The 16,474-nt window shown below is 45.1% G+C and overlaps 1 protein-coding gene across 2 annotated transcripts in view; it reads right to left on the bottom strand.

Annotated features, from left to right (window-relative positions):
* The window catches only part of UBR4 (ubiquitin protein ligase E3 component n-recognin 4), a 145,444-nt gene that overhangs the window by 105,525 nt on the left and 23,445 nt on the right, over nucleotides 1-16,474 (bottom strand). For both annotated transcript variants that reach the window (XM_043995493.1, XM_043995494.1), the window contains exons 16-26: nucleotides 15,908-16,095; nucleotides 14,726-14,885; nucleotides 14,528-14,613; nucleotides 10,365-10,534; nucleotides 8,020-8,302; nucleotides 4,877-5,009; nucleotides 3,834-3,913; nucleotides 3,295-3,423; nucleotides 2,063-2,245; nucleotides 1,829-1,951; nucleotides 1,505-1,734 (exon numbers count right to left, since the gene is read on the bottom strand). In XM_043995493.1, the coding sequence (XP_043851428.1) occupies nucleotides 1,505-1,734; nucleotides 1,829-1,951; nucleotides 2,063-2,245; nucleotides 3,295-3,423; nucleotides 3,834-3,913; nucleotides 4,877-5,009; nucleotides 8,020-8,302; nucleotides 10,365-10,534; nucleotides 14,528-14,613; nucleotides 14,726-14,885; nucleotides 15,908-16,095 (1,765 nt within the window). The remainder of the gene's footprint in view (nucleotides 1-1,504; nucleotides 1,735-1,828; nucleotides 1,952-2,062; nucleotides 2,246-3,294; nucleotides 3,424-3,833; nucleotides 3,914-4,876; nucleotides 5,010-8,019; nucleotides 8,303-10,364; nucleotides 10,535-14,527; nucleotides 14,614-14,725; nucleotides 14,886-15,907; nucleotides 16,096-16,474) is intronic.

The following is a 16,474-nucleotide window of genomic DNA, read 5'->3' as shown; positions in this document are numbered from 1 at the left end:
TGCTGGACTAGAAACAACCCAGGAGCTTTGTTTGTCCACTACTCCTTTAGCAATTCTGAGAGAAGCAGCATAAAGCGACATAAATGCCTTAAACCTAAGACCTTTCAAAAATTATATTATTTTCATTTGTTTCAATAACTAAACATTTCTATTATATGACACCCATGTGAGTCATTTTTATTACTGCTAATGGTTCTTTTAGCATAAAAAATCTGCAGAGAACTGAATTCTAAATCTTTCAAAATAATGGCTCAGATCTTTGAAGGCTTTCTTTTCAGGCTGTTTGGTAGTCTTCCCTTTGAGGTTCAGGTCATCTGATCAGAAGAAAGTGACATCTCCCCTCCTCCGATGTCTAATGGTCCTTGTTCCAGCCCAGGATTCCCTGTCTGTGCCTCTCAGACCCAGGGAGGGCCATGAGTCATGGTCAATGCACCAAGGACTGGCATTCGGGCATTATGTGGTTTTTCAATCAATACATACTAATACTATAACTACTATTAAGTGGGGCACCTGTGAAATTTTTGGATGGTTAAAAAAGGATCAATAAAATTTTGGGGCAATGTCAATGCAAAAATTTGTTATTAAGATTTTGCTGGTTTTCAGTGGGAGAGATAGGAGGGAGAGATGGATTTTGTCCATTAAAAAAAAACAAAACTTTTTTTTTTAAAAGGGGGTACCTCTTGTTTAAAAAAACCTGAGAATGACTGGTCTAGCACTCTCCCTCTCCATTGCTCTTCTCCCTCCCATTCTGCCTTGTATCATACCTGCAATGTGTAATCATTCCCCACCATTTGATTCTAAGCTCCCTGAGGGCTGGGACTGAAGTCAATCTTTTAACCTTTGTATGCCCAGCCCTTAGCACTTGCCTTGAATATAATAATGTTTAATAAATGGATGCTGAAATTGGTCAATATCCAGAAGGGAAGGGAGTAGTAACCTCTCACAATTAGTAAACAAACTTACCGATTTGGAAAAATTGCTATCATTGTCTCTGTACCTACTCACTAAGCCCAGAGAAATATCGAGAATCTAGTCAGAAACAGAAACTTCTCTTCAAATATACAGAGTATTCCTCACACATTACTAAAAAACAAAGTTCTCCAGGTAAGAACAAGAAAGAAATACTGCACCATAGGAAAAAAAATTCCCCAAAGGTGATGAAAAAGGAGCCTCCCTCTCCCCCACTGATGTTTGAGTCATCAGGACTGTAGAGTGAAAAGTTGTACTGTATACAGCATTAGAAATGTATGTGAGGGGGCAGCTAGGTAGCACAGTGGATAAAGCACTGGTCCTGGATTCAGGAGGACCTGAGTTCAAATGTGACCTCAGACACTTGACACTTACTAGCTGTGTGACCCTGGGCAAGTCACTTAACCCTCACTGCCCCACAATAAAAAACCAACAAAAAACCAAAACTGTATGTGATCCTGTACCTTCTATGAGAGTCTGGAATCCCCTAGGAAAAGTATCCTTACCCCCCATTTCTCTAAGCAATATACTACACCTAGTGAATGATGCGTAGGTATCAACAAGCTGTAATGTAGCAGGCAGCAGGTTCTTAGTTATCTCCGATGACTTATGAGGGTCAGTCTCAGCCGCCAACTTGGAAAAATGCTCATCCAGAGAGACCTGGACCTTGGAAATGGCTGCATCAAGGGTATAGATGGATTGCAGGCTGGGAATCTCATGTAACTGCAAGATGGTGGTACAGTCGATGCCACAGAATGATGAGATCTTTAAGATACCAGACAACATTAGTCAGGGGCCCTAGGAAAAAGGGCCCAGAGGCTCCATCAATCAGCACCAGTCTAGACGAAAACTAGCCTACCTGCCGAGCAAAGTACTCCTCCGCTATTTCCACATCATACTTCACAGAGCTGCACTTGGTGGAGGCCAGCTCTATGAGAGAACTAGCATGGTCAGGCTTCATGCCCTGTTGGACCAGGTGATCCTGTTGGGAGCACAGGGAAAGAACATTCTTGAGTTCATGACCTAGGACACGCCCATAGCCATCTTCCTCCTTAGGCACCTACTGAGCCACATAGGTTTGACACAACCGTACCTTTATCCAGCTGACGTAAGAGCCAATGCGAAGGCGGGAAGACCAGCGCAAAGTATGCAGGATGTCACACTCACTCATCTCAGGGGTGTTCATAGCCAACTGGTTTATATATCTCTTTGATGGTGGCAGAATCCCCAGGATCCTCCAGAGTATCAAGAAGTAATACTGGAGCGCACAGGCCTCCTGAAGGAGACGAGGGTAATGAGTGGCACTTGGCCTAAGTCACTTCCCAAATCTTTCTATGTAAAAATACTGTGCGGGGGCAGCTAGGTGGCGCAGTGGATAAAAGCACCGGCCCTGGATTCAGGAGTTCCTGAGTTCAAATCCGGCCTCAGACACTTGACACTTACTAGCTGTGTGACCCTGGGCAAGTCACTTAACCTCCATTGCCCCGCAAAAAAAACAAACAAACAAACAAAATACTATGCTAGTACAAGAATCAAGTCCCTGGTTCCATGTGATTCTTACTTCCCCTCAGCTGCACCAGTGAGATTTCCCACCTAAGAGCTGTAGGCAAGTGGTGTCAAGCTCCAATAGAAACAGGGGCCACTAAGCTTACCTAAGGACCCCTACAGCCACAAACTGACTTAAAAAAATACATATTAACATCAGATATGTTCTACTGTCTTTTCATTTCTCTGGTAAAATTATTTCCCACTTATGGTTTATCTGCTTCAGGCAACACCAGGAGTGTCAAGGGCTGTGTTTGGCATCTCTGCTGAAGGGGAAAACCACCCCAATAAAAGATCAGGAAATGCATTTTACACATGCAAATCCCATGCTCCCTCCTGCCCATTTTATGTCTGTACAAGATTAGAAAAGCAGGAGTGAAGCTGGACAGTTGGGCTGAGGGGCCTGGCAGCCCTCCAGGCAGAACAAGGAGGTCATCCTCCAGGGGAGTACAGGACCCCCAAGGCTCCTGAGGAATCCCCATTACCAGATATCAGCCCACAGTGCCCAGGCCACTGCTTACTCTCAAATGCCTACTTCACTAAAACAGGAATAAAAGCACATTGATGTAATCTATCCAAATACACAAAAATAATTCTGCCATTTGCCTATGACATGGAATTAAGACTTAGGCTTACTTACCAACTGATTGTCAACCACGTGGTGAGACACCCCCCACACACACACACATACACACACTAGCAGGCAGGGTTCTGGGTGGTGCATTGACCTCTCCCAAGCCTCCCTCAGAACAGAGCGGCCCAATGCTCCAGAGCCCTTACCAGTGCTGTCACATTCTTGCCCTCCTTCCTCCTAGTGGTGTCAAACTGAGATCCAGCCGCGAGCAAAGAAGTCAGTGCACTATACAGCTCATCATATTTCGCTGCTCTGGAGAAGAGGACTTCACAGATCTAACACCAGAATAGAAAAACAAGGTGATCTCCTCAGACCTCCAAAATCCTTTCCTACGTCTCTTGACACATTCCCCCTCGGTGCTGAAAAAGGTCCTCCCACTAAAGGCTGTCAGAATCACTGGCAGTCACTCTCGCATCTCACTCAGAAGCAATTGTAGCTCCCTGTGCCCAAGAATGTGAACAGCCTCGAAGGCTCCCAAGTCTCCCTCTACAGTCGCCAGGCCAAGCCCATCTCAGAGCTGAAAGTGAGCTCATAAGACTCGGAGTGGTCACTCTGGGGCAAAGCCCACATCCCAGGTTCAAAGCCCTCTGCCAGCCATTCTATTCCCATGTGATAACTCTGTCGGAGGAGAGTGCAAGGGCCCCCTCTCACACAGTGTAAAATAAGGGCTTAGGGTTCCTTATACCATACTATCCAGGCGATTTAAGTCATCTTCTGAAGCTTCTGGTGACAGGACACAATAAAATCTGGGCTGTGGGGCAGCATCTGGAAGACAGCATGTGTTTAACATGTGATTAAAGAAGAGGGGTATTCTCTTCTGAATCAAAGGAGCAAAGTAAAAATCAGAGAGCTATCTGGAAGTAACCCAAGGTGATGTGCCCACATTGATATTAAGCAGAAGCATGGCCTCACAGGCCTGGGGGTCCAATATCAAATGCCATTCCCCACCCTCAAAAAGATCAGTGTGAGAGGATGTGATACAAGTGAACAGACGAAAGCCTCTAGGGACCTGGATTTGGAGCTCACGTCTCAGCCCTCTGAAAGCTCTAGGCCGACAGCCACAGACAGCAAGGACACACTGGCACCCTGGCACAGCACTCTGTCTTGTACTCAGCAAGCCGTGTTTAATAGGTATGCCCCATAAAAGGCAGGAAGCTCCGAGAGGACAGGAATTGTGTCTTCTCGCAAATGTATATATCTTGTCCAGTGCCTGGCACAGTGCTCTCTCTCCCCCTACAGAAGGTGTTTAATAAATATGTGCTAAATCCTCACTCAGGAACATAAAAGGGCTTGTGGACAAGTCAGAACTTCACAGTTCTGATCTAAGACTCAGAAATTCTGAACCATATCCGAAAACAGAACGAAAGAAGTTCAATTGCAGCAGTCAGGCATTCCCGTGCCTCTGCACATACACACTGGGGTCAAGTGAGAGACTGCCCAAGCTCTCCAGGGAGGCAGCTGGAGCTCTGCACACACCATTTGCCAGCAGGGAGCTGTGGACCTGGCAAATCTGGAAATCTTGTCAAACGGGATCAACCTAAGCTCTCTTAGAGATGCTGGTCTCCCCAGAGGGAGGACGACGATCCAAATCACCAACATTTCTTTCAGTTATTTTGATTCCACCCTTCTCGCTTAATAAATGCTTGTTTCCTTCCTTCCTCCTCTATTTTTGTTAGTGAGGTGTGTCGAAGAAGCCAGAAGGGCTTTATAAAGTTCTTCTCTTCTGACCTGATGAACAATGCTTGGTCCAGTTTTCTTCCACTTCTTTGAAGCCATGATACAAGGGCACAGTAGCCCTTCGGCCACTTTCCTGAGATCCAGTTACCCAGCCAAAAGGAGGACTAAGAAGGTTATACTGCACCTGTACAAGACACATGAGGATTCAGTTTAAGGGGGAAAGAGATTAGCACCAATTCTGTTCCAATCCTTCTTAAGAAGCTGACAGCTTCAAAAAAGTCATAAATAAAATTATCAGCATCACCTGAACCCCAAGGAAAAAAGATAAGAACGAGAGAGAGCAACAGTTACAGCCAGGCTTTATGTAATGCTTTAAAATTAGCAAAGCACTTTAATACATGACTACACATGAGCAGCAAAACAGACCTGTCAATAGATAGGACACAGACACTAAAGGACTCACCTAAATCATGTGTGCCACATGCCAGGGCACCTCCCCTCCAAACACCATAATCTCACCACTATGACCCACTGCTTCTCTTTAGGTCTACATTTGGGGGCTAAAGAGCAAGCTACCACAAGGAACTGTCCAGCTGCAGGAGGTCATTAACCCTCAGCAGTGCCCTGACAAGGAGCTATAATAAGAAATGATAACCTAAATTATCCGGCAGAGGCTTAGCTTGCAGCATTAGTTAAGACATGAGGAACAAAAAAGAATTCTTTAAATTCATGAGTCAGTATAATGTAGAGCTGGGCCTAGAGTCTGCAAGAACCAGGCTCAACATCTGGTGCCTCTGGGAGCTCCCAGCTGTGTGACCCCAGCCACACAGCCCAGCTTAAGTCAGCTGCAGTACCTGCCTCTAAAGGTCAATACTGAGGGCTTCACAAACAAGCACAATACTTATGTATGTTTTCATTTTTATTATTATTTGACTCTGCAATGGTTACAGAATTTCTTTTTCTGGAGACTGTTATTATTGTTACTTTATTAGTAGTGGCATTAGTCTTAATATAATGCTTTTAACTATGCCATCTAGCAAGCATTTATTAAACACCTACTATGTTCAAGGCACTGTGACAGGTGCAAGAGCTATAAAGACAAAAATAAAAAGCAAATCCTGCCCTTAAGAACCTTCAACAATTGCACAGGGGATACAACATTTACTCAAGTGGATCTATGATCTCTTGATACACTCCAAAGATATGCACAGTAATCATCCATGCCTGCTCATTCAAATCACTCTCATCCATGTCTTCCCATGAGGTCAGCAGGGGCAGGTGGAGGAAATTGGGGGAAAGAGGGGGCACACCAAGACATGTAGAAGCTTTGGTGTGGAGCTCGCAGATAATCCACTTGTTATTCTTCATGCCCACCATGTGGGTGAAATCGTAAACCCTATTTACCTAACAAATAAAAAGTCAATATAACACGATTTTTGAGAAGGGACAGAGCCCTAACAATTAGGACGTCAGCCAAGTTTTCCGACTCCATAAGATGGCACCTGGGCTGAGCCTGGAAAGAAGTTAAGAGTTCTAAAAGACAAAAAATGTGGAGGGCACATACTGCCTGTGAAAAGGAAAGGGAATGCCAAGTTTAGAAAGCAGCAGCAAGGCCAATCGAGCTGGCCTACAATATGTGTAGAAGGAAGAATATGAAATAGGTCTGGGAAGACCTGTTGAAGCCAGATGTCCCTCAAGATTACTGAGCAGGAGTGAAACAGGGAAGCCAGTTAGAAGGCTATTACGATAATACAGGCAAGTGGTCTTAAGGGGCCAGACAACAGCAAAAGCTACATGAATGGACAAAAGAGGATAGTTGCGAGGTATGTCGGAGAAAGGATGAACAACACTTGGACACTTCCATATATGTTGCATATAGGCAGTGAAGGGAAAAGTTGAAGGTAATGCTAAAGTTGCCAACCTAGGTGACTGGGAGAATAATGTTCCCCTCAAGAGAAACTGGAAAGTTTAGAGGAGGAGGAGATTTAAGAAAATAAATGATGAGTTTCACTGTAAACATGTTGATTTTTAGATGGTGATGGGACATACAGATTAACACGCCCAGCTGGTAGTATGGGCCTTGAGTTCTAAAAAGACAGGAGCTGGATAACAATATGTGGGAATCTTCAGCGTAAAGACTGGCCTCATGGAAGCAGATGAGATCGCTAATCAGGATAGAGCAAGAGGAAAGGTCCAGGACAGAAATTAAAGAGATACTGGAGTGGACAGGGGCAGGGGTGCCACAAATGATCAGCCAGCAATGGAAACTAAACAGGAGCAGTCAGGCACAAATAAAGAAACAAGAGGAAGTAGGCTCATAAAATGTGACCAAGGAGGGAGTAGCCATGGTGTCAGAGGCTGCAAAGAGATCAAAAAAGATGACGAGTGAGTAAAGGCCATCCATCTCAGTTTGGCAACTGAGAGGTTCCAGCTACTGCAGAAAGAGCCCTCCCTCAGTGATGAGGGTGGAAAACCCTGCAGAGGGCTCAAAAGGCAGTGGAAGGGAAGGAACTAGAGACAGTGAGCACAGATAACTTTTTCTAGGTCTGTTAAGAGGAAAAAAGGGAACACAGGCTCACGGCTTTGAGTGGGTAGAATGTCAAATGGAGGTTAAGGACAGGGAAGGGCTACAGATCCATTTGTAGATGCCAGGAAAAGAGCCAGGAAAGAGAAGGAGAGGCCAAAGATGACAGAAAAAGGATGATGGAAAGCATGAGCTCCCAAAGGAGAAAGGGGGTGGATCCAGAGCCCCCAGGGTCTGGCCACAGCATCATCAGAGACTAAAACAAAGAGAGACTAAGTGATGAGGTGGAGGAGTTTTGTGATGAAGAGGGGAGAGCAGAGAGCATCTTCACTACGGATGGCCATGCTCTTTTCAGGAAAGTAGAAGCAAGGCCCTTGGCTGAGAAGGCCGAGTATCAGGCTTGCTAAGAGAAGGGGAATATGGCTTTAAAACTGTAAAGTGAGTCAAGTCAATCTGATCCCCACAACTCTCTTCTTTCACAGATGAGGAGGTGAGGCTCAGTAAGGTTAGGTACCTTATGCTAATAAGGATCAGAGGTGGGATTTGAATCCAGGTCTCTCCTGACCCTAACCAAGTTGCCCCAATACCCTCCTGCCTTTCATTATAAACAGGGGAGATTTCATTTAAATCAGTCACAAGCTACTGGACGGGACAAGCACTGAGGCCGTACCTGCTCAAAGAGGTACGTGGGGGCTTTGGAGTACTGATGAAGCAGGTAATCAAAGAGCAGGAGAAGGCGTGCCAGGAGCAGTGGCACGGAACGAAGCTGAGAGGCGAAGCTGGCTGTCAGTTCCAGGATGGTCTGAATGCAAAGGGCCAATACGGCGCGACGACCTTTCTCTGAGAAGTTGTGGAAAAGGAGGAGGAGAAGCTGCAGATGCTCCACGTTCAGGTCTTCTGTATCACTGGGAAGCACGCCTTGCAAGGCATTCTGTTTCAGCGTGATCACAAACCTGCCAGAGAAAAGAAAGGAACTCAATCGGGAAAGATCAACAAATGTCCCTATGGTTAAAGTGTTAATAAACCCATAAGCAATTAAATTTCCTTAATCCAGTAATCAAGTTAGAGAGCCCAGGGGGTAAAAGGTATGAATGGAGAGGAAACAGAAACGAACTCTTTCCCACAAAATACAAATGTCAGAGGTAGCAACCAAAGGCAGTTCCCAGAGTCCTATGATGAGACACGCAGCTCCTCCAGACTCCTTACAGTAGAGAGGGGAGAGCAGACAGACAAAGAAGGACTACGCTATGAAAAACAGCGGCCCAAAGCATAAAGATAATGGGCTATGCAAACAGGCTGGAATCCACTGCTTCTTCCTGTGGAGACTCTGTCTCAGCAGCAGAGATTATGCCACACATTAAAAATCATCATCTAATATGAAAAAGTTCTGAATAACTCCAAGGAAAGGAGGAAATTCTACCCTTGAGCAAACTTGGGAAAGGAGCTTTAATGCAAGAAGCAATGAATGTGGCCAGTATTCTGTTTGCTCCCTTTGGCTATGAGGAAAGAGATTTGTGTTTTAATAAGGGCTTTTCCCCCTCATTTTTGCCTGATCCTGCTGGGATCAGTCACATGGGTTTATGATTTCACAAATCCAGCATTATAACTATTTGATCCTAGAGAGGAGAATAAAAAGGCAAAGCCTTTTAGGAACACAAACAGCTTTGAAGATTCATAAACATGTAAACAAAAATGGCAAAAACCAGATCCATCTAAAGAGGATTTAATAGGTGACCAATTAATCTGAGTTTTCCCCCGAGTGCAAAGAAAATCTTTAAAATGTGGCCAAAAGATTGCAAGTTCTTTAAGTGGTTTCCAGCAGAAAGCCTAGGAATATAACTTGAAAAACAGGGTTGCTTTTCTGCTTCCATCCTTTTTTATTTTTTTTAATAATGGATTGGGATAAAAAATCACTTCTGCTACAGTTGTGTTTTGCCTAGAATTTATATTTTAAATGCTTAATGTTCCTTTAAAAAAAATTATTCCTTTGGGGACCTTAGCACTCTATTTTGTAAGCATCCCATCTCCCTAAATCACATACAAGGCATCTTCTCCCATTATCTGAAGTTAGCACCAAAGCTCAAGCCTTGAGGGCTGTGGAAATCATGGTCATATGACACAAAAAATGTACACAAAAACATATAGTCACAAAGAATTGGAAACAAAGTGGGTGCCCAACTATACTGGGGAATGGTTAAAGAAATGGTGGCCTAGGAATGTAATGGAAAAAGGATATGAAGAATTTGAGAAGTCCTGTACAAATTGCTGCAGAGTAAAGTAGTTGTTTATCCTTTGTTCTAGAAGAGGACTGTGACATTGAGATGATGTCATGACTTGCAGTGAATTGGATTTAAGTGAGGGAGGGCTGTTCAAGGTCACCAACCTTACTCTCTCCTCCAGAGCCATCTGGGTCCAGTGGCAAGATATATTATCAGGATAACTGGAAGTGGCCCTGGATGTTTAAGGGAACTGGGGTTAAGTGACTTGCCCAAGGACACAGCTAATAAGTGTCTGAGGTGAGATTTAAATTCAGGTCTTCGTAACTCCAGAGCCAGTGCTCTATGCACATCACCCACCTAGCTGCCCCTCAGAGTAAAGTAAAAAGAACCAAAAGAACATTCTACACAATGCCCACAAAGATGTAAAGGAAAACAATAATGAAAAAAGTAATTAAAAGTTATACTTAATCACTGGGCTGATCAGGCTTCTAAAGTATAACTTTTAATTACTAGTGATGCCTACTTCTCTCCTATTGGTGGACAGGTGGTAAACTAAAAACATGGAACAAAACCTCCAATGTCAGAAATGGCCAACGGGACATTTGCTCTCTTTAGCTGTATCTCTTTGTGGTGAGGAAAGGTTCTATTAGGAAGTTGGAGGGGTTCAATAAGAAATGCCAGTAACTTTTTTTTAAAAGTCAAGAAAACATTTGCTTCATTTTTTACAAAAGCCACTGTCAATTGAGTCAAAAGTTGGTCATTTCTCAACTGGAGACTTCTCTCCACCTTCTTTTACCTCTCCCAAACTTTCAGGCATTCGGGAACATCAGGGTCTCCTTGAGCACTGGCTCGGTGCTGCCAGATGAGCAGGAGGCGTGCGAGCACAGACAAGCTCTGGGGGTGGATGTACAAAGGCCACGGGCCATCAGAAAAGGGAGCGATTCCCAGTTGTTGCAACAGAGTATTCTGTTATGAAGGAGAGACGAGAAACTTGTTAGGAAGGAGATAAAAGTGGGGCCCATTTACACTTCATTGACGCCAAGGGTCAACTGGGATTATAATACACCAATCAAAGCATGGGAAATACAGAATCATGCTTCCAATACTAAAGCCAGAAGGGAGCCCAGAGAGCATCTACACCAATCCCCCCATTCTGCAGACAACAATTCCAAAAAGAGGAAATGATTAGTCCAAAGTCAAAGAGGTGACCAAACGATGGCGAAGAGAAGACCAGAAGCCAAGTCTCCTGACTCCCACCTCTGTGCATTTCCCTCTCCACCCAGCTGCTTCCATTTCAATGGAAGTACATCCCACCATTCAAGGACTATCATAAGAAAGGGAATAGTGGGGGCAGCTAGGTGGCGCAGTGGATAAAGCACCGGTCTTGGATTCAGCAGGACCTATCCAGCCTCAGACACTTGGCACTTACTAGCTGTGTGACCTTGGGCAAGTCACTTAACCCTCATTGCCACCCACCCACCCACACACACACACACACACACAAAGGGAACAGCATGACAGAGTCAAGATATGAGGACTTCTAGCAGTGGAATTTCTAAAGAGGTAGTACATGAAGAGCTAATGTTTCTAGGGAGAAAGCTATTAATTGCATCTCAACACCAAAAGAAACAATGGAAAGAAGCAAATACACTAAGAATTCTGCCACAGAAACATGAGATGGAGAAGATTAGGAATCGATGTCACCGAAACCTCAGCCAAACGTTCTGGGCAATGGTTGTCCTCTTTAATTCTAGCATGATTTTCTCCAGCTCATTTACATAAACTGTAATGTATTGCCTCTACCACATAGTGATTGGGATACCCATGGAGTAGCAGGCACAAACTATGGTTTCTAGCTCAGGGTATAGAATGATGATCTAGGTCAGGAGTGCACCAAGTGTGTTTGTGTGAAACTTTCAAAGGCGTCCCAAAGAACTGTTTTGGAAATACCAACTATTCTAAGCTATTTATGAGAAAGAAAGAAGGGCCTTACTTACCTCTGCAGAAAATTATTTTAGGGCCCCTCCAGAACCTGATTCTTTAACATTACGGAAATTACACTTAAGTCAATATTCAATTATTAATTCTGCATCTTCCATGTGTGAAAGCTATACTCCACCCTAGGGGAATGAGACCAGATCCCTGGCCCAAGGAATTTAAACTATAGTGTGGGGAAAGATGAGGAGAGGGAAGTTTAATCCAAAAGAGAATATTCCCCTGTCCTCATTTTGCCATTTCGTATCTTAAGAACCTCACTTACTGCCAAAACTCATTAACCCCTATGACTGCTAGGCCCATTTTTCAGTGGGATGCTAAGCCCCAGCCCCACAGGTATCCTGGCTAAGTTCTGGTTCGGCTACTAGTTTCCCTGTGGCTCAGGGAAAGGTTCTTTCAGCCCTGAGTCATGTCCTAACAAATCAGTGGTCTAAGGAGGCAGCAGCCAAGAAATGAACCATGCCAGATGTCACAAAAAAAGACACTATTTCTGGCTTCTTTGTGCTCAGGCTACTCACGGTCAACTCATAAGGCAAGTGAAGGCTCTCCAAAGAAATCCTATAAGGGAGCAAGGATGAATGACCAAAGCGAGCTAGGCTTGATGTCTTATGCTGCCATCACCTCACGTCTACATAGCACCGGGAGGCTGATGAAGCCCAGAACTCACCGCAACCCTGGGAGTTTGTAGGAGCTTGGAGTCCCATTTTACAAGGGATAAAACTAAGGCCCAGAGAAGTCATGTGATTTGTCCATGGCCCTACAGCAACGAGTCGCTGTAGGACCATTACTCAAGGTCAGGCCCTTAATGCTTCCTGCCTAGACCTGTGCCAGGGCCTCCTCATTGATTTTCCTGCCTCAAGTCTCACCTCTCTCCAATCCATTTTGACACAGTAGACAAAAGACTTTTCCCAAAGCATCCTTCCAACATGGAGGGAGGGAGGGAGGGAAGCCCTCCTATTGTCTCTAGGAGCCCTGTGTCAGTGACTTTAACCCTTTGCAGCCAGCCCCAACCTACCTTTCTAGCCTCACTACTTTACTCCCCTTCCTATATACTCTTTGGTCTACCCAAACCAGCCCACTTGCTAGTCCTCATACACAAAACTCTATCTAAGTTGTGTTGCCTTTGCACTGGCTGCCCCCCCCTTCCCCCATGCCTAGAATGCCCTTCCTCTGCACCTCTGACTCTAGGAATTCCTAGTTTCCTTCCAAGTGCAACCCAAGTGACACTTTCTCCATAAAACCTTTGCTGGGACCTCGCCCCTGCAATATTCTCTTACACCCAATTTATCTTTTATTTACTTTCTGTCTAATTCCATGTGTCCAAGCTATCTCCTGAGATAGAATAAAGACCTTGAGGACAGTGAGTGTCTCAATTTTGTCTTTGCATCCTCCCTCCCAACAACTCTCACAGTGCACAGCATGTAGCAGACACTTAATAGAGGCTTCTCTGATTAATAAGTGTTAAGAACTAGGACTGAATTCCAGTTGCCTGACTCCAAGTCTAACACTCTTCACATGAGATATGGCTCGGACTTGAGACACAGAGGGGTATACTTAACTTATTTCCACAGCGTGCTAACTTTCAGCAAGGTCTCTTAAAGACCTTTTTTCCTCCTTAATAACACAAGTCAGAGGCCTTTGTCAGCGACTTTATTTTTAAAAATACAGCCTAGGGCAGATGCCCACAGTGAGAAGTCTATCCTTATTCATTTGCCAGAAAGTCATCAGTCATAAAAGGCCAAGATCTTTGAACATACAAAGTATGCACCTACTTTGACTTTATGACACAAGACTTGGGCATTCTGGTTTTATTACTGTTTGGACAAGCAAACTGGAAAATGTCTAGCCTGTGAAATTAGGAGCTTTTTTGAGTGAGCAAAGATTTGGGCAAGAAGCTGACAACTTTGGCAAGACTCCTTGTCTTTACCAATTCTGAAAAAGTATTGGCTTTGAGTCTGTGATTTCATTGGTCTGGGGAACGTTCTGATGAAGAAAGTCCCCATGAGCAATGTCAGTGGACAATTGATCCTCTTTACCACCATCTATACTCTTCAGAGCATTACAGAAGTACTGAGAAATTAAAGGGCAGGCTCAGGGTCCTAGAGTTAGTATGTGTCAGAGGCAGACCTGGAAGCCAGATCTTCCTGGTTTTTAACATAGTCTCTCTCGCACGCTACCCTACTGCCTCCTATTTCTGCTTCTGAGGATTTATTTTTCCAACTTCAAGAACCTTTATAGTCTGGCAAAAAGAATTTCAGAGAAGTGCCTTTGCCAAAAGATTCAAATGTATGTTACTGACAAATGAGAAATTGTTTCTTAATAAAGACAACATCAACAACCAGAAAGGCCATGTTGGAAATACACCATACAAACTTCCTGCAAAAATAGAAGAGAATCTACTTCTTCTGTTTCTCCTCACTTGCATATTCATGTGTCAAAGTCAATAAAAGAATGAATCACATGTCTAAGGAAATGATTTCACTGAACTGGCAAAGACACTGGAGCCCACTCAGGGGCTGGGTTTTCTCTGCTACCCTCAGGATAGAGAAGAAAGGCCACTAAAGTCCCTGTCCCTTGACAGAAGGGCTGAGCCTCCCAGCAGTTGGTTGGGGGCCACTAGTTGGCTCCCTTGAACTCTCAAAGCCTAATTTTCTTCCACTCTAAAATGAAAATACTGCTAATAGGTGAGTGCCCTCCCAGAGCTGTTGCGAGGAAAAGTGCTGGCACATAGGAATAGAGATGGGAGGGATCATTACTAGTATTTGCCTCTATGTTCACTGAGTGACTTGAGGACATAACTGAGCTTTCCTTTCCCCTTTCTGGACAATCTAGCACCAGGACTAGATAATAACCTTATCCCAGATAACCTTATTAACTAGAGGAACTAGTGCTAGCTCTGAAGCTGGCCACTGCCTGTTATTCCCGCCCCTCTCCTGGCCTACGCCAGGCCAAAAGCACACTCACCTGCAAGATAGGAGACTGGAGGTCTGATGTTACTAGGGAGTGGTTAAAGTGATAAAGTGCAGCAGCAAATTCTTCATCTGATGAACCTAGAAGGCAAGAAAAATAGCCAGTATTCCCTACCAACTGCCCCTGATAAGCTCCCAGGCCACCAGCAACACTGGGCATCAAAAGTCTTCAGAAAGAGTCTTTTCTACTCACCCTTGAGCCCATCCTTGTCCACATCCTTGATGATGCTGGCTAAGGTAGCCATGTGCTGCTCAGACAGAGACACACTCAGGTAATTTCGGATGAAGTTGTTTCGAGAGTTCAACATGGAGGAGGTGAGGAAGTTCAAAATGTTAGAAGCCAGACCTAAAAACTGAAAGGACAGAGAACGAGCTCCTCTCAGGTTCTTTGGTACTAAAGCACATGGGAAGCCTCACGCAGGGCAAACAGCACACAAGCAACCAAGGACAAAAACCCATGGGATTACATCCTGGAATTAAACACACCAGGGAAGGGTCTGATTCTGTTTGCCAACATTCAGGTCTAGGTTGCGGCTATGAAGTTCTCTCACAAAAACTCTGCCAGGGATGACTGTGCTGGGACCATAGGTTCAGAGCTAGAAGGAACCTTAGAGATAGATCATCTGACCCAGCCCCTTCATTCAAAAAGGAGGAGCCAGGTGCCCAAGTGACACAATTAGTAAATGACACCAGTTTTGTCCATACAAGGCCACCAAACACCCATCTACATCAGCCTGTCCCTCCTCCATCCGGCTAATAAGGAGATATTCCCTGAGGCACAAGTGCACACATGTCACCTCCCTCCAGTATGAAACCCAAGTCCTGCTGTTTGGCACTGAAAGCCCTTCATAACCTGGCCCCTCCCCCGTGCCGGTCCTCTTACATCTCATACCCTCCGTCTCTTACCCACTGGCAGAGCCTCCTGGCTGTTTCTCAGACTCTCCGCCTCACTCTGCACTGTCCCCCAACCCTCTAATGCTCCCCCTCCTCATCTCTGCCTCCTGGCCTCCTCCAAGTCCCAGCTACAGTGCTAGCTTCCTTAGGAAGCCTCTGATTATTATTTCCTGTTTATCCTATTATTTGTACACAGGTGTGTCTGCATGTCATGTCCCTCCCATTAGCCTGTGCACTCCTCAAAGGCAGGGGTTGGTCTTTTGCCTTTCGTTGTCTGCCCAGCATTTAGCTTCATAAATACTATTCCCTCCTTCCCATGACAGGATATTTTCTCTTCCCCCAAACAAAGATGGCATTTAATTATGAAGCCGCCACGCCTAAAGGACACAAACTACTCAATCCACAGTAATCAGTTCACAATCTTATCCTAAAATCTGGAGGTCCTGGGAACTTTTCCCACCCTCCGGAAGCCCATCCCTACCAGCTCAGGGTCCTTGCGACTGGCCAGGATGTTGCCTTTCTCGCCAGCGGCTGGTTTGTTTGGGCTCTTGACTCGAGGTGAGCTCTCCAGCGGTGGAGGAGGGGGAGGGGGAGGAGGGGCCACTTTCTCCTTGCTCGGAGAGATGGTTTCCTCAAACCACTGCCCGAGGATGGGCTCACTGTCATCATCTGCACAAGGACAGGGAGACATTGGATTTGATTCAACAGGAACTCATTAAGCACCAACTCTAGCCAAGGCCCCCTGCTAGTTGTTAAGGTGTTCTGTACAAACTGCTAAATCAAGAGGGCCCCCAGAGAGAATCAATGACTCTTCAAATTCAAAGGGACAGCGGGTCATGGCTGAAGCACGACTCCCCTCTACAACAATACAACATCCCAAAAATCTGGCGTTCAGCCTTCTGCTTGGGAAGCTCAAGTGATGGGGCGGGTGGGCTCCCTACCTCTAAGACAAGGAAGGAAACAAGGCTTGCCTTTCAGATTGAGGCACCAGGTTAAACACCTGTGCTTACACCTCATGTGACTGATCACAAAACCCCGAGATGGTAGG

This window comes from Dromiciops gliroides, chromosome 3, assembly GCF_019393635.1.
Source record: "Dromiciops gliroides isolate mDroGli1 chromosome 3, mDroGli1.pri, whole genome shotgun sequence".
Classification (NCBI taxonomy): domain Eukaryota; kingdom Metazoa; phylum Chordata; class Mammalia; order Microbiotheria; family Microbiotheriidae; genus Dromiciops; species Dromiciops gliroides.
This window is presented reverse-complemented; position numbering and strand designations above follow the sequence as displayed.